The 25,906-nt window shown below is 41.1% G+C and overlaps 1 protein-coding gene and 1 long non-coding RNA gene across 3 annotated transcripts in view; one reads left to right on the top strand and one right to left on the bottom strand.

Moving 5' to 3' along the window:
• Window positions 1-15,190, top strand: part of LOC119850837 (programmed cell death 6 interacting protein) — a 53,018-nt gene extending 37,828 nt beyond the window's left edge. For both annotated transcript variants that reach the window (XM_038389505.2, XM_038389504.2), the window contains exons 14-18: window positions 3,154-3,288; window positions 4,463-4,557; window positions 11,221-11,356; window positions 12,334-12,515; window positions 14,533-15,190. In XM_038389505.2, the coding sequence (XP_038245433.1) occupies window positions 3,154-3,288; window positions 4,463-4,557; window positions 11,221-11,356; window positions 12,334-12,515; window positions 14,533-14,695 (711 nt within the window). In that variant the 3' untranslated portion in view covers window positions 14,696-15,190. The remainder of the gene's footprint in view (window positions 1-3,153; window positions 3,289-4,462; window positions 4,558-11,220; window positions 11,357-12,333; window positions 12,516-14,532) is intronic.
• LOC122458908 lies at window positions 5,099-25,218 on the bottom strand. Its single transcript, XR_006279229.1, has 3 exons — window positions 25,081-25,218; window positions 21,478-21,483; window positions 5,099-5,110 (listed from the first exon to the last, which is right to left on the bottom strand). It is a non-coding gene; the product is annotated as an uncharacterized LOC122458908 (long non-coding RNA).
• Window positions 25,219-25,906: the final 688 nt, after the last annotated feature.

Here is a 25,906-nt window from a genome sequence, read left to right as displayed (position 1 = left end):
TGTCACCTCCAGGTTCTTCTCACATTCTCGCTCTCCAACCATTTCCAAATTTCTGAAGGGATTAATTCATTTGTTTCTACCAATTTGAAGAGCCCTTTCCTACATGGGATTTCAATGCAATGCTGATGTCCTTAATGGACTCTCATTTTGAACTTGTCATGCTCATTGTATCATCTCTCGATAGGTTTTAGGTTCTTGGTTTTTAGGAGCTATTGCTTCAGCTGTCAAGTGAATGATTTACAGGGTTTTATGGTTGGGGGGCCCTATTTATACCATATTGCAGAAGAACAGTTATTCTTAGGCCACATATGAAATTTTTGCTGAGCATTGTTTCAGGCTTCCATTAAACAAATTTATACATGTATCTTAATTTTTTTTCCTCAAAGCTCACAATTCTTCTGAGATGAAGCTTCATATGCTTGCTTTACTTAGGGCCATGACTCTTCATCTTTTTAGGGTAAAGCTTTTGTGTACATCTTGTAGGCTCTTTTTAGTTTTTGGTAGTAAATCAAAGGGAGTGACTGTGTCCATCCAGAGACACTTATTACAGATAATATTAAGATTTCTTATGTGTTGAATAAACTTCCCCTTTCTTCTTCTGTTAGGGCTTATGTGACATCTATAGCATGTCTTCAAGGGGTCCCCATCATGGAGATTTGAGTAACTTGGAGTTCTGCCCATAAGTTAGCTAATCATAACTACAGAGTGGTAGTTTCTAGATCAGATGTTGCTTTCCATGTTGTTGTCACCTCAGTGAGAAGGGTTGGTGAACTTGGAGCTATGATGGCAGACCTGCCGTTCACAGTATTCCACAAGGATAAGGTCTCCTTACATCTACAGCCAAAATTACCAGAGGTAGTCTCCCAGTTTCACTTCAACCAATCCATTAATTTACCCGTTTTCTTCCCAAAACCACACACACCTGCAGAAGAGCATTGACTCCATTCCCTCGATGTCTGATAAGCTTTGGCTTCATTCTCTGCAAGTAAAAGGCCAATCAGGAAATCCCCTGGACTAAGCAGAGAGGCTTAGGGGACAGGCCATTTCCACCCAGAGAACTTGCAAATGAATTTCTTGCTCTATTAAACTTGACTGAGCCTACTTGTCCCCACAGAAGTATGGGCTCCTTCCACTAGAGCTCAAGCTACAACCATGGCATCCCTTCTATGTGCCTCTTATAGACGTGTGGAATTCTGTACACACCTTTGCCACACAGCATGCCTTGGTGCAGGGCTTGATGGCGAATGCCGCCTTTTGGCACAGCGGTTTTCCTTATGATCCTTTTATCTTCATTCTCACGCCCTCCTCCACTTTACGTACTGTTTGTCAATCACCTTAAGTTGAATCCAGTAGGGACCCTCACCCTGTATTCCGTGTCCCGTGCTCCTTCGGATCTGTCAGATTCACTGTGGATAAGGAACTGGAGAAGTGGTCGCTCTGCCCCTCGCTTTATTGCCTTGGACGGAAGCATGAGGTGAATCAGGGGATATGCTCAGACCCAGTGGAGACTATATTTTCAAATTCTGACTCTGGGAGCATTATGCGCATGTATAATGCAGTGGAATACAGATAGGGACCACACATCTTGAACATCCAGTTACAGGTAAGTAAGACTTGGGTTGTGAAAGCATCTAAGACTTGGTTCAGGCTCTCGGACAGCTGATGTTCCCTCACGTCTGGAAAACCAATTACCTTCAAATCCTACTTTGGCATTTAGTTTTGGGGGTTTTTTGTTTCTTTTCTTTCCTGTTTGAAAAATAAGGGTTTTGAGATCTCTGCTTCAAAGACATACCCTTCTGTAGGCCTTTCTAGATGAATACCATTAAAAATCAGGCCACAAGAGGTGCATGCTGTTTAATTGCATCATATGTCCTTCAGATTTGAAGGCAGTTGAAAGGCTGTCCATTAAATTGAGACATGTACGCACATACATAGGAGTCTCAACTTCCTTTGTAGATTATGCAATTTCCAGTTTCACTGAGTGTGTAAATCAGTTACCCTTCTTACAGAAAAATGTAGTAGGAAATCACAGGCAAAAAATGCCGGGGAAATGATCTTTCAAACTCTTTCCATTCTGATTGGTGTAGCTTAGGGCCTGTCTGTGGCCACGAGCACAGTTCATTACTACAAACTGAAAAAGCTCGTTGTAGAGCTACAGTTCTTAGGAAGGATACAAACGTTCTTTTTCTGTAAGCCACCTGGGGGGAGTCTTAGAACAAGAGTCCACAGTCTCTCAGCCTAACAGTTTACAGTTGCCTGTCTGCTCTCTTTCATTTCATTGATTCCTTCTGGGATTAGAGCAAAGCTACAGCGCCTGCCTTTAACATGGAAGTTGGTGCTTGGTGCCTGGGAGACAGTCAGTCTTGGGAGAGGGCAAATTGTTAGAGTTCTTTGCTCTTTAGTCTGAAACTTGTACTTGGAGATGGGAACTGCCCTTTAAAGAGAACAAGGGAAACTCTTGATTGAGATATAAAGCTGGGAAACTCTCATTTCTGTACTTAATGCAGGTCCTGCCAGGCATCCTTGTAATTACTTTCTTTTATGTGCCCTCTTGTACTTTGCATATGGAAGATGTGTGGGATGTTTGATCTTCAAAACTCCACAACATTTCACTTGGTCACAAGCTTAACTATTTCATATTTGTTAAAATCTCTTTTCTGGTGTGCAACTAGTAAATACTCATTAGAGTGGTTAGAGAATTCTAATGACAGTTCTTTTTAGTTATTTCTCAAGAAAGAGAAGCTTGAATTAAAAAGTGTAAAATCATATTGTTGGTCTTTATTTACTACTTCAAAAATGTTTCTGTATGAATACAAAATAATGATGCAAAAGATGTTGAGTAAGTGTCCAGAAGTTTCTGAATAACTATTTAAACATGAAGTTATTTGTAACCTAGTATAAGTTTGTAGAACTTCTGCCTCTGCGGGGGTTATTTGAGATGTTCCTTACTTCCAGGGCTAGGAAACAGTTTCTGAATGACAATACATCATACATGTTTACATCCAATATTTTAAATGCAAAAGTCTCTTAAATACAACACACATAATAGCCTTTAATCCTCAGAGGTACTGCTGTGTTTGAATGCCTTGGATTTTAAATTTCAGGAATTTTTAGGCAGTTTTAGGACCAAAACTGTTCATTCTTTTTCTGCAGAATGCACATCAGGAATTTTCAAAGATGAAACAATCAAACAGTGAATCTAATTTAAGAGAAGAAGTGCTGAAGAATTTAGCTGTAGCAAATGACAACTTTGTGGAACTTGTAGCCAATTTAAAAGAAGGCACAAAGGTATAGTAACCCTTATGGAGCCAGGAAGGGTACATTGCTGTGTCCGTGCAAAACTGTATCTAAGCAATAAATGACAGCAAACTTTGCAGTTATGTCAGATGCATTCCTTTCTTTGGCTCACTGTTCTTAGTCTTTTCTCTAAAATGTGTATCTGTATAACTTTGAATTGCTGCAGTTGTAAAACTTTTTTGCCATGTTTGTATAAAGACTAACAAAAGGTGTGAATTTTTAGTTAGATTTAGTTAATTCAGTGCAAGACTGTGTAGACCAGCCCTAGTATTTGCGGCATTTTTTTCCTCCATCTACAGTGATATCAGGTCACTTTATAAAACTTTTATTTGTATGCATTGCTCTTTGCGTGGTCTGGAGAGAGATCAGTAAGGCCATACTCAATTGTCTGTTATGTTTGACTTTTGGTACTGGAAAGTTGTCTCCTGGACAATTCGTCTTGCTTGCTTATCAGTAAGAGATTAATACTATATAGTACTGACTACTAGTGTTATGTAATAGTCTGCTTTTAAATTTTATTAAACTAGTATCTCCTCTTAAAATATTTTGATCTCTGAGAGGAAACAAATTTGTCTTCCGTTTATAATAAATTTGCAGTTGCCGAGACTGGTTGGTTGGTTGATTGATTTAATCTAGTTCTCAACACGTGGCCCAATTAGCATACAGCTGTGGCCCAGCTGTGTGCTAAATGCTGCAGGGTCTGCGTGTCTGGTGTCTGCTCTGCCAGGATGCCCGGTTGGCATGGCGGGTCTTGGGCCCCTGGTGCGGCCCAGGCCTTGGCTGCCATGCCCCACCCGACACAGCAGGATCCAGGGCTGTCATGCATCGCCCCACCCTGCAGTCAGGTCCTCTCCTGGCCCCACTCTTTGGAGGGGTCTCGGGTAGGTGCTGGGCATAGGGGTCTTCGGGCAAGGGGTGCAGTGGTATTCAAGTAGATTGAGAACCACTGATCTAGTGCTTTCCAAACAAAGAGCAAATGTATCTGTGTTGTCGTTTTACTAGAATCAGAAGATTTGGGCTATGAAATGTCCCTTCATAACTGAGTCAACTTATAAAAACATACATAATGTTAAACATTAACTTGTTTTTAAAATGGGGTGTGAATTATGCTTATGCAGCTCTTAAGACTGTGTTCATTGTAATGTGTTCACATTTTCTTTGATAGTTTTACAATGAATTGACAGAAATCTTGCTGAAATTCCAAAACAAATGCAGTGACATCGTTTTTGCCCGTAAGACTGAAAGAGATGAACTTCTAAAGTAAGAATCTAGTATTTTGTTTAAGCATTAATGAAAATAATATATATTAGTCATAACAAGTACAATGGTTGTGCTTACTATGGTACTTAACTGCGAGTAGGAAGAAAGGAAGGATGGCTCTCTGGGTAAAGTACAGTTCTCATAAGAATAAGCTGTGCCTTTCTAACACATTAAAATTATTTGAAAGGATCATCAAAAGGATGGTAAAAGGAGAGCAGTTGAACAAATTATGAAACTTCCAGAAATCTCTTCACAAGATGCTGTTTATCATTTTATCCTAGCTATTGTCTGCATAATTTAGCCTTATTCATACTAGTATCTACCCTTTTTTTTTAAAAAAAATTTCAGATAAATACCATTTAAAGCTGAAGAGCATTGCCCCAGAATTCATTTGTTTGTCAGAAACGACTGTTGTCCTAATAGTTTGGATGTCCTCTGACAGATATTTGGAGTTTACTTGTACTAAACAGTTTTTCTCAGTGTATCCTGTTGTAGGGAATTCTCAAGCGGTACTTGGTAAAATGAAAGTGTTTCCTATAATCTATTTCATACTCTACTTTTGTATAGTTGTTTTACCACCCTCATCATAATGTCTGTGCACATTCCAGTAGCGCATTAAACGTTGACTACCTTTCTGTCATATTTTTGTGCTCTCATCCTCTCCCCCTGGTGAGAAGCATGTGCAATGGAGTGTCTTGTTTAGGCAAACATTTAATTTGCATGTTGCTATGTATTTATGTCAGAGAAAGCAAGGTCAAAGAAATGCTTCTTACCCGTGAGGTAAAAGGTGATGAGAGAATTCCTGGGGAGTTGATGCCATGATCTTGGACCAGCCCCTGAGAAAATTGTCTTGTTGCCTTTTAACTTCAAGTGACCTTTTGTTCTATAACCCAATTGGACTTCTCTGTACTAGTCACTTGATACACTGCTATTCCATAAACTCTTAAACTAAGTTTGTTCACTTTCAGAACACTGCTTCTTCCACAACCCCCCTGTTTCCTCTAGTGGTTTTTCCTTACCTTTCTCTGGATCTTTTTATTTTTGCTATGCTTCTGAAGGCAAGTATTCAAGCTGAATGCTTCAGGTCATAAGGTGATCGTCAGCTGGCATCAGGAAATCATCCTGCCCCTGTGTGCCCATTAATGTAAACCTAATGCTCCCCATGCAGTCTAATTCATTGTGGTGATCTTATGTAAGGCTAAAATTTTGTCATGGATATTTAAGTCATGGACAGGATGCTGGTCATAAACAAATATGTACACAGTAATGCAGTTTTCACTACAACAATACAGAAGCTTTTAAATTTCCTGTTAAACCATATATAACTTTGACTACTGACAAGATTGTTAGTGTAAAATGGTCGTTTACTAACAGTTGGAGCTTTCCACGTTTCTGAAACAGCTTGTATTTCGCTAGGTTGTCATCTTTGAGTGTGTGTCATCTCTCAGGATACCTTTTGTGAGGCAAAAATGATCTCTAGCAGTCCTCACCGTTATCGGGCACCGACAAATTTCTCAGAGCTATATTCCCCCCCCCCCACACACCTAATCCTGCAGGGGGCTGGTATGAAAGTGGACAGCTTCAAACCAGCTGTTCCACCATATGGTTACCAGTGAAGTTGGAATTGCAGGCACTTCGCTTTTTGCTGCAACGATTGACTGAACCATGTTTTGTGAGCCAGGCAGGAATGAAATGCCCTTCTTTTATGGCAATGACAATTTCATTTACTTTTCCAAATGTTTTTATCCAGGATTTGCCCACTAAGTTGAGAAGATGTGTTGTGCATGTTCCGTGCATTGCATTTAGAAAGTGCTTTGAGACTCTGTTTCCAGATTTTCTTCATATATGCAGCATTGTCAATGACACAAAAGCAGTGACTTTTTCAAGAATTCCGTATTTCTGAACTTTTTCCACCACTGCATGACTTAGTTTTAAAGTTAAGTCTTCAAACGTACACACCCTATTAGCAAAGACTTCAATTCCAAACTACCTTCCCCTTATCAGCTTGAAGTGTCTGCAAAAGACAAACCGGGATATTCGCTATGTAGCACCCTTCGACATCAGTAGTTTCATCTGCTATGAGACCAATTCCAAAACATTGATTCAGCACTTTTCAGGTCATTTACATGTCTTTGAATAAGCTTTGGCAAGTATGGATTTTTGGAGATGATCCAAGGTAGGTATAGTCTTCGTGGAGCTTTCCAGATAGCTTTTCTTAGCAGAGTTGTCTAAGACACGTAGCAGAATGTTAGCAGTGCAGAAAGCCTCTGTAAACAACTGTCCTACGATGCATCTGTTCTTTGGTCTTTACAGTAAACAGGTCACTTGCTATTTTTTGTAGTTGCGCTTTCTTGCCTAGACCCGAATCAAGGCCTTGTACCTTACGTTTATGCAAAGCACTTTCTGTATGTTTGTCACAGCTTGCTTTTCGAGTGTAATCTACAGGAACGTTGCATGTGGTACAAAACATCAATCCACCACTTTCATGAAATGTTCCATTTGGGTATTTTACTACTTCTCCGTTTAACAGTTTTGTTTGTCATTTTGCTCCACAGTGTACTTTAGCGTTGCCTTTTTTCTCTCACTCAACTAAAGCTCACGCATGTTGTCATAAATATAAAGGGAAGGGTAATCACCTTTCTGTATACAGAGCTATAAAATCCCTCCTGGCCAGAGGCAAAGTCCTTTTACCAGTAAAGGGTTACGAAACTCAGGTAACCTGGCTGGCACCTGACCCAAAATGACCAATGAGGGGACAACATACTTCTAAATCTTGGGGGGGGGGGGGGGAAGAGAAGGTTTTTGTTTGTCTGTGTGATACTTTGCTGGGAACAGATCAAGGATGCAAGCCCTCCAACTTCTGTAAAGTTAGTAAGTAATCTATCTAGAAAATGCATTAGGTTTTTTTGTTTTGGCTTGTAAAATTCACTGTGCTGGAGGAAATGTGTATTCCTGTTTCTTTTTGTAACTTAAGATATTGCCTAGAGGGTTTCTGTTTTTTTTTTTTTTTTTTTTTTTTTTTATCTGACTGCCTGTAAGATTATCTTCCATTCTGATCTTAGAGTTGTTCTTATCTTTTTTTTTTTGTTCTTCTAATAAAGCTTTTTGTTTTTTAAGCATCTGATTAGGTTTTTTGGGTCTTAAAAATCCAAGGCTGGTCTGTGCTCATCTTGTTTATTCTCAGGCCTCCCCAGGAAAGGAGGTGTAATGGCTTGTGGGGATATTTTTGGGGAGATAGGAACTCCAAGTGGTCCTGTCCTTGTTACTTTGTAATTATTTGGTGGTGGCAGCATTTTGTCTAATCCAAGGGCAAAGACAGTGTGCTTTGGGGAAGTTTTAATCTAAGTTGGTAAAAATAAGCTTGGGGGGGGTCTTTCATGCGAGTCCCCATATCTATATCCTAGAGTTTAGAGTGGGGAAGGAACCTTGAAACATGTGCTCCTCATGATTGACTGCTCAGTTAAAAAAGCTTATTGGATAAGCAACAACCAGGTCATACATTAGACTGGCTGGGATCCGGGGCAGAAACTAAGGAGTGCTCCTCCCCCCTGCCCTCCGGTTTATATTAATGGAATTTTGAGGAAGTTGTAGAGGTCTCCTAAAAATCACAGAATCCTTGACTGACTCTTTGCCTTAGTCTCACTCCTTCAGGTGAATAAGCCAGCATTGTCAAGTGCTTGAGACCCAAGTACCAGAGTGGACTGCCGTTTGATCTTGTGACTGTTATGTTATGTAGATTAATCAAGCACACCATGAACAGTTGTCAACAGCACAGCTTTTCAACCTTCATATGTAGGGTGACAGTGTCATGCTGCAACAGTGCTATGTACATGGATAAGGCTAGTGCAGTAATGTGCTTTTTGAGGGTCATAATCACTTGACCTTTTTCTTGCTTAAGAAGAAAGCTTATCAAAGCTACGTATGTTCTGTCTCTCTAACCAAATCATCTTATTCACCAAAGCATTGGTGAGGGCTGCTTGATACTGAAACTACTTGGGGAATGTATTACTTTAATCAATACACATGCCCCATTGACACTTAATCTCCAAATCCTATCCATCCATCCATTTATTTATTTATTTTTATTTTTAAGAAGTGCTTTATGTGGAAATTGTTTTGTAAAGTAAATCTTAACATTTAATAGTGATGTTTGATTGCCTGCCACACCATCAAGCCAACAAAGAGATACCTAAAGTGTCTCTCTCCACTGTGGTATATTTGAGGTGAGAATTACTAAATTCCCTTTCAAGTCTGACAGTCTCACTTTCTCAGTGTATATGGTTAAAGCTATAAAATTAGTGCAAACAAAATATTACCATTCTGTCACTAGTTAGTGTCACTAGCACTGTTGTTGCTTGTACTAAGAATTGATCGCCATCAGAAAATTGTAGTAGGACAGGGTAAGATGATCAGACTTTTCGGGATGTTTGTAGTACATCTCTACTAAAAATTCTTCTGCATTATGCAAAATCTAAATTCCTAGTTGTCAGTAAAACACTTCCCCCAGGTAGTTTCTTGTTTGGCATTGGAACCTTTGGAGCCATAATTTGACAGTTTTCATTTTCATGTTAATCAGGGTATTGGAGGAACATTAAAATGGATTTTACTTTTAGCATTGTTGTAAGAGCTTTGTAGTTTGAAAGGCTAGTTTTTTAGTCTTTAAATTGTTTTTAAAATGGCTAAAATATCCTAAATTCTTTTTAAGCATAAAGTTAAGCTGCAGATACACAGGGCTTTTCTTTAAAGAAGAAATGCTAGTTAGTTGTTGGATTTCTCCCCTAGAAATCCCTTCACCTAAGATGTTGCATTCTGTTTGTGATGCTTTTGGGATGTGGTATTTAATAAACCATAGTTCCACTGTCTGCAGCAAATTGAGTCTGGCTGTTCATATAACCTTTTTTTTATAAAAACCCACCAAGACAGTATTGATCTCTTGTTCATAAGAGATCGCTCATTCCCTTATCTCCAATGACAATTTTTTCTTTCTCGCTTAACCAGCAAGACCAATAGTTGGCCAGTTTTATCTCTCTTCTGAGTTGACTTTCATATTTGTCATAGTATGAAACTCTAGTTTATTAGCAGCGAGATTGGAGAGAGTGATATTTTTCTTTTTCAGTTTTCTATTTCAAAATGCCACGTACAAATTTCCAGCTGTGACACTTTTTGATGTTACCTAATTTATCATACTTTAATGTGAAGTAGACTTCCCTTAAATGTTAAATGGTTCCTAAAGTCTCTCAGTAGAATTGGCCAAATCTCAAATATTTAGTTTTTATCCCAACATCTTTGAATAAGCTACATTTCTCAGAATACCTGACTTCAATCTCCAAATTTCTGGCTGGAATTCCCATGGAACTCTTAATATCCTAAGAAAAGGGTAGTTGTTTGGTGTTATTTTTAGTATGTATCTTTTTAAGATGCTTGCTTAGTAAAGTTTAACTCAAGAAATAGAGATTGCATGCTGAAGAACATGAGAACAAGTGTTCTGAGAGCTACGGGTTTCTGGCAGTTTGCATCATGCAAATGTTTTCCCTCTGCCCCAGTTTTCTTAGGGCTAGTCTACACAGGCAATGCTTTAACGTGGCTTGTGTGGTCGTGGCAGAGCACTGGGAGAAAGCTGTGGCAGCACTTTTTTTTTTTCTTTTAAAAGTCCACAAGGGGTGTAGCTACCAGCACTGTCTGGGTCTAGCTGCCAGCTGGTGCACTGTCTACACTGGCGCATTACAGCGCTGAAACTTGCTGTGCTCAGAAGAGTTTTTTTTCCACACCCCTGAGCGAGAAAGGTGCAGGGCTGTAAATGGCCAGTGTAGACAAGCCCTTAGACTGTTCATTTTAGTGCAGAAGATCATATCTACTGGAGTATCTAGCAGACTAACTTTTCCATTGTACCCTGACACATGGTCGGTCTTGCCCTAAATTAAATAAAAATGTATGTAATCTGAAATCTGTACATGTATGTAATCTGTACATTTGTCCTCTGTATGTGAAACAATCAGTTTGCAGAGTAAAGAGCTTAAGATTTTTTTTATCAGTATGTCCTAGTCTCGAGGTACCTTTCGTAACCCAGGAGTACATCTACACTGGTAGAGAGATTCTCACTAGCTTAGCTTGAACTAATGTGTTTAAAAATAGGAGTTTTGGACTTTGAGAGCTAGCTACCCAAGTTTGGACGGAGGATGGTGGGGAGTGGTGGTGTTTTGAGTTCGAGCAGCTAGCCTTAGCTGCTGCTGCAACATCCACGCTGCTGTTTTTAATGAGCTATCTTGAGCCAAGGTTGCGCGTGTCAGTCTGCCTGGGCTAGGAGATATGCTGTAGACATACCTTCAGAGACTCTCAAAGTTGCTGAAACGTTCCTGATTTTTCTAGGAGTATATTTTTTCCCTAAAGCTTTGCTCACTTCATAAACTATATTCTGGGTGGATTTGGAGCTTGAGTAAGGGCCCGAATAGGAAATAGCTATGCAAGTTGTTAAAAGGATTGGCTGGAGGAAGGACTGAACAAGGTGAGATCATTCTCCAGTCAAAAGTGGGTCCAATATTAAGTGTTACGCTTTAAAATAAGATTGACACTGTCAGATCCTGAGTTGCCTTGCCTCAGGTTGTTAGTGAAAAGAAATATAAAATCAGCTAAAATCTAAACTATACTTTTACTCTTTTTTAATAGAGACTTACAACAAAGTATTGCTAGAGAACCTAGTGCTCCCTCTGTTCCTTCACAGCCTGCATACCAAACTGCAGCAGCTGGAGGAAGTAAACCTGCTGCATCAACTACTCCAACTCCAGCACCCAGAACCATGGTGGTAAGTAAAGGCTTGTGTTATATACAAGTTGATTACAGATAGGCCATGGTTTGTAACTGTAATTTGATTATAATAACTTTAGCATATCAGTCTCTGTAATGTATTCGGGTACAGAAGAACCTTAAAGATAGAAACACCAGTTATGGACTGCCCAGTCAACTGGACACAAAAATGAAACCGGAAGTAACCACTCAGGCAGCGCGCGCGCACACGACTGTACTGTGCCTGAATTGCATCTAAAGGTAGGCACATCTGGGTCTGACCCCATCCTCACGTGCACGGGGCACCCACTTACAGCAACCGCTGGGGCTGCCAACCCAAGGCAGCTAGAGCCAGCCAGCAGAGCAGGAGCAGCTCTGGGGTATGCACTGGGTTCTCTCTCCCACCCACCCCGCCAGGAGGGGGGGCGCACTATTTTTACCCCTCCCCCGGCTGAGGGGGGGACACAGTTTCCCCCCTCCCCCACCACCCCTTTCCCCTCCCACACACACCTCTGCAGGTTAGAATGGGGACAAGCTTGCAAACTCATTCCAGGCCTGAGTAGGGAGCTCAGTTGCTGTTGAAACCTGGACTGGGAGTCTCAGCTGCTGGATCTGGAGCCTGAACTGCACTTGGTTCAGAGTTGCGAACATTTCAGAGTTACTGACAACCTCCATTTCCGAGGTGTCTGTAACTCTGAGGTTCTACTGTATTATATTTTAATATCTATTGCCAAATCAAGGAGGGGCAGGGAGGCCGGGAAAACATTCAGGAAATGTCAGTGGTTGCAAGTAATAAGGTTTATAGTTAACTTTGTTTCAATTTCCATTTTATCATCTTTCATTTGTCTCATAACTTTCTAAAAGTTTGAATTAAGCAATTATACAGCAACATAAAGGTATAACACTGTGTAAAACCAAAAAAAAGTTATAGACTTGAACCTGGTGCTTGCCTTGAAAAACTTGATCTAATTGACTTTTTTTTTTTTTTTTTTAAAGTCTAGTAAACCACAACCACCAGCACGCCCTCCACCACCAGTGATTTCTACAGCAAATACTTTCTCCACTCCTGTATCAACAGCCACTGGAGCTACTGCTTCTCCAGCTGGTTCATCTGCAGCTAGCACTGGACCATCGCAGGCACAGGGACCCCCTTACCCAACCTATCCAGGATACCCAGGGTAAACTATCAGAATGCTTAAGTAGTTCATAGATCTAATTTGCAGCACCAAAAAGTGCCTGTTTTGTTAAATGTGAATTGAATTTAAATAAGCTGCTTTTAGTGGACACTGGGGTTTCCTCTTCTGTGTTAAGATCTGACATTACTTTGATTTGTCATGTCTACAGTTCAGACACATGTTTAGTATAGGACAGCAATTCTTAAACTGGTCTGTGGACCGCTGTGGGGGTCCTTGCTTAACTGACTAGTCACAAAGTGCTTGCTCTCACTTCTAGTTCTTGCATCATATTAAAGACTGCTAAAACATATAATGATTGCTAGAGCAATGTCATGTAGTTGCAAATGTGAGGACTCATGATGGTCCACGATACTGCTTTAGACATGATTAGTGCACTTTTTGAGGGGGAAGATAGGTAGAGTTTGAGGGGAAGAGTTTGAGATGCTCTTGTAAAGGCTTATATGAAGAAGCTTAAGTAAAATTTTACAGACCTCTCTTCTGTTTGCAATATTGGCTTCTTGTTCTATAATTAGTATTTGGTATTTATTTTTATATCTTATGTCCCTTCCCTCTTTAAGACTAGTAGCTATACTGTGGAAACCTCCTGAAATACCCATACTTGATTTGAGTGCAGGATGGCTAAATGTAGCTTATAGCCTTCAATTCTGTCTTGCTGACATGAGAGCTATGTACCTACCATTGTAGTGAGTTTTATATTGCTACGTGCTGAGGGAAGATTCGTGAAGTAAAAATCAGCTTTTCATTTAGCTCTTGCAAGTAGTGCATTTTGTGTAAGAACTAAAGAATTGGTATTGCCACTCTCAATGACAGCACACTTATATAATTGGAAACACCCTACACTTAAAATCCCAGAGAGGCTGCTTTTTTTTTTTTTTTTTTTTTTTTAATTTTTTTGCAATTGTATTTAGCTTTTTCAGATTCTATCTTGGCTTTTTGGTTGACATGGTCTGCCTATAGAGTGCAGCACTAGCAGTTCTGGGTCAAGTGACAGGAAGAGTCTTTGTCTTTGTGATCCTGCTTCTTAAAGATGGCATGTGGCCTCTCTTAGGGTGGAGACTGAGTCTTGTTGGGAAGAACTGTGAAGACTCTAGCAAGAGCAGAAGGGATACTTTGATAGCTTGTTCTGGCACTCTGCAAAGCTGCCAGGAGTGCAACGGAAAGGCGTTCTCATCATCTGAGAACCCCTTACTTTTCCTGTGGTCACCACCAGCAGTATATATAGGACGTCTTGTCTCCCTTTCCTCTGGTACCTGCTGCTATGTTTGTCCTGTATATCCTTTAGCTGCCCTAGACACAAATATGAAAGGAAGAATGGAGAATTAAGTAGCAACTAGAGCCGACGCTGGGGAGAAGAGGCTAGTAAAGGAATCATATTCAAACATCTGGATGACCTCACGAGATGAGACTTCTTTCCCTGCACTCTAGGAGCATAGCCAGAATTGGGAGTCATTTGTTAGCTGCAGCTTCTGCTAATGCCTGCTTATCTCCCTGTGGACTTTTCCCACTCCTGTCTCTCTTCAACCTTGTTGTAGCCAATAGATCGAATGGGATATTTCCCTTTCCGAGGCAGAAATTCTTCCTATTAGTCACCTTGGTTGTTGCAGTGAATACTGCCCCTGATTGAACACAGTGCTATCCAGGCAGAGCTTGTCTTAGCCAGTGAGTTGGCACAGTCTGAAAATACTTAATAAATACAATTATATTCAACATTGTTTTTAAGAAGGGGGGAAAAATTGGTTTAGAGCAGGGTCATGGTCTTCCTAGTTATGAAAAGCTGCTGTTTTTTTCCTTTAGCTGAATTTCACTTCAAGGTATTGTGTTGGTTTAATACCTGCTTCCTAAAGGTTTATGTGCAGTAGTAAATGCTGTAAAGGGGAAAAGTTGAAACTGTCTCCTGTGGGTTCCTTGCCTTTTTAGCTTTCTCTCTAATGCTGCATCCTATTGCTGCCTCAGTATTTAACTTGTAATTTTTGCAATTAATGGATGCCTTTTTCCACAGGTATTGCCAGATGCCAATGCCAATGGGCTACAATCCTTACACCTATGGCCAGTATAATCTGCCATATGCACCACAAATGTATCAAAACCCTGGACAAGTACCATACCCAGGACCTCAACAACCTGGATACCCTTACCCTCAACAGCCTTATTACCCACAGTAATAACATGTCTGCAAAAAAGTTCTGCTTGTTAAAAATGAGAAACTTGCAATAAGCATACTAAAACTTTAGCTCCAATTAATGTATCATACTCTACTGAATGCAGTCTATAACTCCTGTCTGTTAAATACTCAAAGCTGTATTCCAGTTTCTGACTGCACTAAACCTCTTGAGAGAGTTGCTGCTGCTGCAGTCCAAACACTAGGCCCGATGTGATCAGAATTAAATTACAGCATAATTCAACTGTATGAAAACTGTAATTGCACTTAAACTAAACCAAAATGTTTGTTTCTTTACAAAAATCTTCATTTCAACAGTAATGGGGATATTTGAACAGTGCGTGCATTGGGTGTGATATATTTTACAGAACTACATAGTTTCCTTCTATATTCTGGTTTGTATCTTTTTGTTTTTGAGTTTAGTTACCAAGTTGCTATTTTGTCTAATCAAGGCCTTGTAAATCATATAAGTAAATAAAAAAATGATGTAAGAATAGTTTAAAATTTGTTAAACATTTTGCTATTCTCATTACTATACAAAAGATGTTTTGTGTGACTGTTGTGAATTTGTCCTTTGACTGGTTTACGAAACAGAAGCAGCTGTTCTATAGTTAAGATTGCAACCGAGGTTCCATTTATTCCACCTGCTAATCGGCAAACCAAGGAACAACCAGCTCAGCATTGGTTAGACTAAGTCTAGTAGAATCTCTCTACCTAACTTGAAGTGAAATTGGCAGGGGATTTGAGTTGTTCGATACTTTTTGAATTGAAGTTTTTCCACTTCATGGCCTCCTCACTTCCTTCCTGCCCCTCCCCCCCTAAACCTCCAGAAAGTCAGGAGAGCTAGCTGCTCACTGCATTCACCTATTCAGGGTCAGGGGCATGGGCATGGGCATAGGACCAAAGATGGGCTGATCAGAATCAACTTCTCAAAACAAGATAGTCCAATGTTTTATGGCTCATCTACTCCCAGGCTTAAAATAGGGATCTGACTACTGTAGACCTCATCTTCCATATTTTATAAAAATACTCCACCATTTACATTTTGAGGTCTCTCAGCAAAGAAAAAGGCTAAACAGTTCCCTATGGGAGCCTGTCATCAATGCAGTTTTTGTGGGGGAAAAAAATTGACGTGTTAAAAATAGGAATGGTCACCACAGCTAGATTATTTTTATAACACTTCTTCTAGCATGAGAAGAGAGGAGACTTTTTAAAAGTGAGCTTGCTGGACAGTCTTCAACTCCCTGCTGAGCTGCATTCCTCTTCAGTCCTTTGCTCCCCCTCAAGGCTTTCCAGCCATCTGCACCTGGAATGATCTTCCCAAGGGGAAGTGTAAATCTGTAGTAATGTGCTGTTCTTGGCTCATGTTTTTGAGTTGTGGAATATTCCTGTAGAGCTTGGCCTACTTGCAGTGTTCTCACCTACCCCTCTATAGCCACATAACTGAGACCTGAGAGGCTTCTGTAGGCTTTGAAGCAAGGCGGGGGAGGGAGGGGAAGCAGCATTCACAGTTTCCTTCCCTAGCGATGATATGTAGGCTTACATTTCATTTTGTATGAAGAAGTTGATTGTGATTCAGGGCTTTTTTTGTGAAACATTGATTAACCATGTCTTTGGGACAGCCTGCATTTCTAGAGGTATATTTGATAAGGAATTGGATAATCTGTATTGCTGTTTGGTCCACAGTATGACAGTATCCTGCAATAGTGCTATGGGTCAACTTTTTATTTTAGATTTTCTGAATTGTCTCACACAATGCATCCCTTCTAACACAGATCTTTCTGTTGCCACTTCTTATAACTTTTATCACTTTTTCAAATTAAATATCTGATATAAACATATGATTAAAATATTAAGGCATGTTTTAATTAAAACCTTATTGCCTTTGAGGGTGCCAGTCACCATTACATCTGAGTGCAAAAATCTTAAATCTTTCCCAAACTTTTTTTTGAGTAAATTATATGCTGGAGTGACCAACCGCAATCCACATGTGGTTCTTCTACAGTTAGTGTGGCTTGCTGTACCCTCCTACCCCCCCCCCACCATTTTCCACCTACCAGACTGGCAGGGGGAGGAGCCTCAGAGCTTCTGCCAGGGAGGACTGATGCCTCTTTGAGAGTGGGAGGACACAATTTAAAAGTTCATTCCCTTCCCCCCCATGACACCATGAGTCATGTCTCCCTCTTAACCTCAGCAGCTCCTCCCTGCAGCTCCCAAGTGTTCTCTCTGTGTAGAGAAGCAGTGGCAAACAGCTGGAAGCTGCGGGGGGGGGGGGGGGCACTGCTTTAGCTCCATGGGGAGAGGCAGCAGCAAAAGCAGTGGCTCTTCCTCTAGCTCTCAACTGTTTGCAGTTGCCTCTCCCCATTACTGCAGCTCCTAGCTTGCCAGCTCCAGCAGCAGCTGTGCAGAGAGGGGGCCTGGCAGCACCATGTGACCAAGCAGGACTAGCAAACCCTGGCAAACATCTGTGGGGGGAGGGGCATGAGAGCCACATGTCCCCCCCACATCACTTCTGGCTTCTGCATAGGCACTGACTCCATGGTTGCTTGGGGTCTTGGGCATAGGCACTGACTTCATGGGTGCTTGGGGGCTCAAGCATTCACTGAAAATAGAGAATGGTCAGTGCACACAAACCACTGGTACGTGGCAGGAGCATGTACATGACGCACAGTGAAACTAGAAGGTGGAAAGAATCCACCAGCAAAAACAAAAATCGGTGCCTGTGGTCTTGGGCTTCAGGAGGACCAGGGCTGAAGCCCTGGCAGGCACGCCACTGCTCTTGAACTTCTGAAGATTGCTCAGAGGGTTACTAAGTTTGGCCACCCCTGTTATATGCATGTATGCTTCCCCCCGCGTTTGCGTTCGCTCGCGCTCTCTTTCTCCAAGGTTCGTATATTGCATGCAAATGCTCCTACTATGCTGCATCAAGGAATCTGGGCAAAACCAATCAGAAACCACTAAGATGTCTGCACACCAATGTAAAGAGCCTGGATAACAAAAAGGGTGAATTAAAATGAGTGGTGCAGAAAGTGAAACCACGTGTTAGAGATAACAAAAACATAGTGGAATAGTAGTCATGACTAGAGTACAGGTATTGAAAGATATGTGCTGTTCAGGAAAGAAAGATAAAGGTTGGGGAATAGTGTTTGTATATTAATGACTAGGTAGAGTAAAAAAAAAAAAATTAGAAGTGACAGAATGGATAAAACAGAATCTGTTTTACTGAGGGGATGAAAGGTAATGGGCTCCACTGGAAAAATGTTTTGGGGTTGCCTACAGAACCCCAGAATCTGATTTAGAGAGAGACTACTTTAATGAAATAAATACTATGGGGAATTGTGTGATTATGGGAGACTAATTTTCCACATATAGATTGGAGAACAAATGACTGGTACAAAAAGTGGAAGTGTGCTAATAAAATTTGCAGATGACAATGTTGGGAGGTATTGCCAATACAGAGGAGGACAGGAATATCATACAAAAAGATTTGAATTACCTTGAAAATTAGAGTAATAGAAATGGAATGAAATGTAATAGTTAAGGTCATGCATTTAGGGACTCGCAACAAGAATTTTTGCTATAAACTGTGGACGTATCATTTGGAAGCAACAGAGGAGAAAGCTAGGTGTATTGGTTGAACATGAGATGACTATGAGCTGCCAATGTGATGCGGCCGTGGAAAAGGCTGATAAAATCCTAGGATGTATGAGGTAAAGTATTTCCATTAGAGAGAGGGCACCAGAACAAATGAATACAAACTGGCCATCAACAAGTTTAGGCTAGAAATTAGATGTCTAACCATCAAAGGAGTGAAGTTCTGGAACAACCTTCCAAGGGGTGTAGTGGGGGTATAAAACCTAACTTGTTTCAAAACTGAACTTTATAAGTTTATGGAGGGAATGGTATGATATTGCCTATAATGGCACATGGTCTGTTCCATGACTGCTATTAGCAAATATCTCTAGTTGCTGGAAATGGGACGCTAGATGGGGAGGACTTTGAGTTGCTTCACCTTTCCCAGGTGTTTGGCTGGTGGCTCTGACCTAAATGCTCAGGGTCTAACTGATCACCATATTTGGGGTTGGGAAGGAATTTTCTCCCAAGTTGGATTGGCTGGGGCCCCTTTGGGTTTTTTGCCTTCCTCTGCAGCGTGGGGAACGGGCAACTTGCTGGTTTGAACTAGAGTAAATGGTGGATTCTCTGTAACTTGAAGTCTTTACATCAGGATTTGAGGACTTTAGTAACTCATTCAGAGGTTATGAGCTTATTGCAGGAGTGGGTGGGCAAGGAGGTTCTGTGGCCTGAAATGTGCAGGAGGTCAGACTAGATGATCATGATGATTACTTCTGGCCTTAAAATCTATGAGTCTGTCTAGAAAATCTGAATCTGTGTCCTTTTTGCCTAGCTATTATCAAGAGAAAGTGTAAAAGTTAAATGTGAATTGGGTTTCAACTACAGGAAGCACCACTTGCAGATGCTCAGACACTGATGGGCAACAGGAAAAGTAGAATATTAGTGAAAATCGTACTTCCCACACAGCTGAGTTTTTAAGATGGGCGCTTTGTGTTTTTGTTTTTCCTCCCCCCCCCCAAACACAGTTGAATGGAGAGGAACATGATTCCTGAATTTAGTTTTTCTAATGAATATACAGTATAAGGCAAAAGGGAGGGCAATGTCTCATATCTGGTTGGCACAGGCTTTTTATAGATCAGAAAAAAGAGTACATAACTGCATTTTTAAACCAACAATTAGGGCCTAATCCTGGTTCCACTAGAAAATAGTGGAAAGCTTCCATTGACTATAGCAGACTTCAGTGGTATATGGGCCGAATGCAATATTTTAAATTAAATTCTAAAGTTGTATGTTACAACTGGCCCTAATGCTCAAATTATTAAATTAAGTATAAATGTGTTTTGTGTCTCAATTTATAAATCTTGTTTTATGGTGGTACAAAAATTAAACTTCTGGATAAATATTCCATAGAACTTAAATTCCTGATACTAAGAAATTTCCCTTTCTAGTTTATTCTTCCATTTGTATTTAATTAGAAGGTCTGGGTTCTATATTCAGCTTTCACTTCAATGTTCTTGGAATTTTTCTGGGAAAGAAATAGAAAAATCCATTCATTATTTTCATGTACTTATCTGCTTTTAAGCACAAAGTTGTGTGTTTTAACTGTTGGTTAAATGTTACTTTGCTCCGGCGTAGTTTATTTAAAAAACAACAACCACACAATATTTTTATCATCTGTACTTGTGCTTCAGCTTAGAGCTACTTTGCTACAGTTCAAAGTGGTTGATTTGGAATATCCCCTCAGCTATTTTGTGAAGTACTTCTCTCTTATAAATCCAGTAAGGCCCTTTTCTTGCTAGTAGAAGTGTCCTATCAAAATGAAGTTGTTTCAATAGCTCTTGGTGGGCAGGTGTTGACATAAATAGAGGGAAATGTTGTTAAGCTGGTCAAAAGGGCAAAGACTCGAACGGACAGGGAGACTGGAATTTTCTTATCAAAAGAGATACTAACCTTGAGAACACACATTGAACCATGCTGATGTGGCAGTGGTCAGGGAGATGGAGGAGGAGGAGGAGGATACTAATGTAATTCCTCTGGATATCAGTCCCTTTGAAGCAACCCCGGACACCCAGTGATGTCTGCATATACTAGTTCAGACTGGATTCTCCAGGTACCCATAGATAAAGAAAGGATTCTGAATAAATAGCCTGGTTTTAAAAGGGCCTTTTTCCTGATCCAGCAATTGGACAGGACCTGTGGTCCACAGAGGGCCCAATCCTTAAGGAAGGATTGGAAGGACTGGGCCCCCTAAAACTGTATGCTTGTTTTGAGTTGAAGCTGTGATGAACAAGGAAACACCTTGGGTTGGGTGTTTGAAGAACTGTTCCTGCCAGAGCCCATGTTAGGATTGGGGTGATGTCTGGGAAGCTTATTAGTATGTATGTACGTTTTTATTATCTTTTCTCTATAGCGCATAAAATGAGCGGTGTGGTAATTAGAACTGTGGGCACTCGCACTGTTAATCATCTCTGAAGGGAAAGCAAGCAGGCCTAGCTCTGCTGGGGATAATGGTGAAGACAGGGAACTGTGCAGCCCGATCAGAAGGGAGAGAGAGACGTGTCTCCACCCAAGAGAGGTGACAATTGGGGAGCCAGAGACCTGACAGTCCCCTGGTTATACCATAGATGGGGATACAGGTGCAGTTGCTTTTAACTGTGATAGTGGTTTCTTATGTTTTTAAGCAGACTCGTTCATCTGTGTTAAATGGTTCATTTTGTGCCTTGGTGTAGATTATTTATGGCAAAATAATCACCATAAACTTTATAATTAGGGCCAAATTATACTGTTTGATAAAAGTTTGTGCCTACTATTGGCATCAGTGGCTGCATGCAGGCTTCCCAGGATAGATCTTAGCTCCTCAAGTTTACCTTGTTCTTAAAATCAGTGGATATAATACTATTACAATAGAATTGGAAAAAACTGATTGACACCATTGCTACACCTAATAGTTTTTCATTGCTAGCCAGTGGTCTGACAGTGGAGAAAAGTGATTAAAAAGGGGACTGTGTTTTTAAGTCCTTCTAAGAAGGTTAGAGGGAGAACATTTCCCAGCAATCTCATCGAAGTGAACTTGCTCCACGGTTCAGTAGTCCCTGGGATGTCAGAAAAATGTCCGCAATAGTTGGTTCCTTTTACTGGCAGCTTTTCAAAAGTAAAAAGAAACCGATGAGACTTTACTGCTGGTAGCAGGGTCAATACAAGGCTGGCTGAGACTAATCACTTGCAGTATTTATTCTGTGATCTTTCAGTTCATTCTGTGGGTACAAATTTAATCAACAAAGCTATCCTTTATAGCTATCTCAAGGTATCATGGGGAAAACTATTAATATCTTGGTCTCATTCATTTCAATTTTCTTGCTGAGAAGTCTAACAGCACAGTTTGTCATGAGAAAGAAATTATTCTTTTTACAAGAGTAATAAATGCTCAAATTCAGTATCTATCTCAACTCTTACATTGAGATATTAACTTTATACTTACAATTCATTAATGGTAAATATTTTGAAAGGCAACATCACATAATTGTCTTGATCCATAAACTCAAGGAAATTAACTTAATTCTGGGTTATAAACTGTTCAGTTTGCTATAGTGGTAGTGCCCAGGGGCCCCAGTCAGCTATGGAATCTTTTGTACAAATGCATAGGATAACATGGTCCTTGTCCAAAGATCTTATAGTCTATCACTCATAAAACCAGGAGAAAGGTATGTCTGTCTACAAACAGTGTATGTGCATATGCAAGTTACTTTCCATGTAATTAACATGGGTTGTTTTTGCCTTACTGTCACTTAAAATATTTCTTTACACACTTATTTTCCATAGATTTCTCCCTCACCTCCCAAAATGGCATTGAATCAAACAAGAGTACAGCTAGAAAAGGCTTCTGAAACAAAGCTGTTACATATTAGTCACCACTGTCTAGTATGACTAGGGTGAGCAGACGTCCCGATAAAATTGACTGTCCTGATATTTAGTTGTTTGTCCCGTGTCCCGATCGACGTCAGCAACACCGGCTTTTTTTTTTTGCTTCCCCGGCCCTAGTGGGAGGGTGAGCCTGTAGTTACTCCCCCTTGTGTCCCAATATTTTGTTCTTGTCATCTGGCCACCTTAAGTATGACTGCCAATTGATTTTTTTCATAGTTTTAACAAGAACTCCACCAGTTAGTCATGTTCATTTATTGCTAAGGTTTCTGTGTAGTATTTCCATTTAGTCAGTGTTGTTTGTTAAGTGAAGTATTATTGCTAAATTAAGGGAAACTAGTGTTTGTTATTAAAGAATTTGTCTGAACATAAAATACAAAGATTTAATACTGCTGCTATTGTAATGTGACATATGCACATACATTTTTCCAAATAAACCGTCTTACAATAATAGTTACATTAGATTTGAATGCCAAGGCCTTTTTCCCAAGTAAAGTTGTTATGGAATTCTGGTGCTGTGAGATCACACATTGACTCCTTACAGACTTCTGTTCCTGTGGATATGAAATAACTGATTTGGGAAACTTTCTGAAAAACTATTTAAATCAGCGTTATGGGCAGAGCAAGATAGTTATACCCATTGTAAAAGTTTAACAATTTTCATTATAAGCCCCTGTTTTCAATTGCTTATAAATTTACCAAGACTTTAGCTGTTTTCTGTACCTCTTCGTCAGCAAAAATTGTTTAGCTGATTTCAAGAATGACGTTAAGAAAAAATAGAATTTTTTCCAACATTAACATTTTTTCCTAGTGGTTTCATTGGAGAGCTCTAGCACCTCCAGACTTTGAAGCAAGAACATGAAATTTGGTAGATGGGTAGCGGTGGGTGAACAGGAGGGTACTTTTGCCTGTCCCAGTGAAAATCTGCTCAGATTTTGTTGATTCATAAGCCTCTGAAAATTGTCACTTGTACATGCTCAATAGTTGGTTAGAGGCTTGCTGTTAAAATATCCAAACATTTTATCTGCACTGAGCATTCTCCAGCCTTCAAGTGCTTCTTATGAGCCAATAGCAGTGCATGGTCTTTCAACCCACACTGAATCTCATACCTGCCAGGCACAAAACCAGAACTCTAGACCAGAAGTACAGTCTCTGCCCCCTTTGACGTAGAAAAATATGTGTTGGACTGGAAGCAATGAAGTCTAATCTGAGCTCTTCTACTGACTGGTGTTAATTCTGTGCACTTTGTTGCCCTTACTTAATAAGGTGTCACACTGCTATCCTAGGAAGCAAGCATCATTCACCTATTTTTAAAAAATAATTTAACAGAGGTTGCACAAGATTGTCCCTGGTAGAACTGGTACTAGAAATCAGATCTCTTTTATATAGCACACTCAATTCTTATCCACAGTGCCCTTTGAAATGAATGTGCTGAATTTCTGCACTAGTGCAGAGGTGGGCAAACTACAGCCCGTGGGCCACAGCTGGCCCCGCGGGACCCTCCTGCCCAGCCCCCGAGCTCCTGGCCTGGGAGGTTAGCCCCCGCCCCTCCCCCGCTGTCCTCCCTCTCCCTCAGCCCACTGCGCTGCGGGCGCAATGCTGTGGGCAGCGGGGCTGCAGAGCCCGGCCTGACCCAAGGCTCTGTGCTGCGCGGTGCGTGACTGGTTCCAGCTGGGTGGCGTGGCTGCCTGTCCTGGTGGAGCCGCGCTGCCAGCCAGGGGTGCTCCAGGGAGTGCGGTAAGGGGGCGGGGAGGGGTGTTGGATAGAAGGCAGGGGAGTTCGGGGGGTGGTCAGGGGCTGGGGAACAGGGGGATTGAATGGGGGCAGGGGTTCTGGGGATGGTCAGGGAGAAGGGGTGGTTGGATGGGGCAGGGGTCCCGGGGGCAGTCAGGAAGGAGGGGGCTTGGATGGGGCAGTGGGGGGCAGCAGTGGGGGGCATTTTGGGTGCAGGGTCTGGGGGCTGTCAGGGAGAAGAGGTGGTTGGATGGGGCAGGGGTCCCATCGGGGGTCTGGGGGCTGTGAAGGAGAAGAGGTGGTTGGGATGGGGCAGTCAGAAAGGAGGGGGGGTTGGATGGGGCAGCGGGGGGGTAGTTGGGGGCGGTCAGGGGACAGAGAGAAGGGGAGGTGGATGGGGCAGGGGTCCTGGGGGGGGCGAGAAGCAGGGGAGTCGGATGGGGGAGGGGGCCAGGCCATGCCATGCCTGGCTGTTTGGGGAGGCACAGCCTCCCCTAACCGGCCCTCCATACAATTTCTGAAACCCGATGTGGCCCTCAGGCCAAAAAGTTTGCCCGCCCCTGCACTAATGTGATCACTGCACACTCTTGATTAATTTAGTGGCAGGAAAATATGGAAGTAAATTTGAGTTTTGATGTGACCTTGGGAAGATCAATCAACCTATTTGTCTGTTTCCCCACCTGTAAAATGGGGATAAGGCATACGCACCTTATAAAATACTTTGAAATGAATGAAGAAAAGTGCTAATTATTTTTTATTTTATTCTAATAAGATTCTGTTTGTTCTAATAAGATGCTAAGGGCCTGCATTCCAGTGGTAGATAGTGGTTTGCTGTGTGCAAAGCCTAGTTGTTTTTTCGATTTGTAGCCAATTAGTTCATTTTATCATCCATTTATCATCGTGTTGTTTGGTGGTATGGTCAATTCGTATGCTATTTCATATATAAGAACATAAGAATGACCCTACTGGGTCAGACCAAAGGTCAATCTAGCCCAATATCCTGTCTTCTGACAGTGGCCAATGTCAGATGCCCCAGAGGGAATGAACACAACAGGTAATCATCAAGTGATCCATCCCCTGTCACTTATTCCTAGCTTCTGGCACCATTCCTGCCCATCCTGGCTAATAGCCATTGATGGACCTATCCTTATAATTAATGTAAACGCAATAGATTTAAACTGTAGGATTATAGAAGTATAAGATTGAGAAGAATTTAGGAGTGATGAGTGTGTATTAGGTATATAAGTAAACCATGGCTGGAATGCAAAATCCACAGGCTGAGGCCTGTAAGATTTTAGCTTAGCTATATTAAGCCCCAGGTTTAAGAATACTTGACCCAAGTGGGTGACCTAGAAAGAACCCTATGCCAGTAAAGTCACAGCTTAGGTGATGTTGCAAGAAACTAGATTGCAATAGATGGCAATGTATTGTCCAAGATCACGAGACTCCTAATTGTAACATCATGGAACGTTGTCCTGTCCTGACCTCAGGTTACATGTTGTGCGTAAATGCTAATGAGAATAAGAGGAACTAAGAAACAAGCTATAAAAATGGGACACCCCAATATTAATGGGGTGTGGAAGAACAGGTAAGGAAAAGAGGCTTGAAAACCTCATGCATATGCACAAGGTATGGTGTATGTTCAGAACAACAATATAAACAAGGTTCCCTGATTGGGTAAAAGTGGGAAGACCCCAAGAAATGACCCCACTGGAAACCCCAGCAGGAACCTTCCCTCTGTTGATCATCTACTGAGAGATCCATCAGACCCTTGACTATCTTTGAAGATGGGAGTATGAGTACCGTCTTAGTCATGGTGTGGATTTTTGTATGATTTATATATGCATAGGTAATGGTAACTTATTACTTTAATAACACTTGTAGTACAAATAAGACTTTGCACTTGTGATTGTGTCTGTGGTGGCTAACCTTGGTCGTCCTGGGTTCCTGGCATCTCCAAATTTGAAAAAAGCACTAGAGGTGATTTTCA

This window comes from Dermochelys coriacea, chromosome 2 (assembly GCF_009764565.3).
Source record: "Dermochelys coriacea isolate rDerCor1 chromosome 2, rDerCor1.pri.v4, whole genome shotgun sequence".
NCBI lineage: Eukaryota > Metazoa > Chordata > Testudines > Dermochelyidae > Dermochelys > Dermochelys coriacea.
Note: the sequence above shows the minus strand (reverse complement) of the source record. Positions and strands in the feature narration are given on the sequence as shown.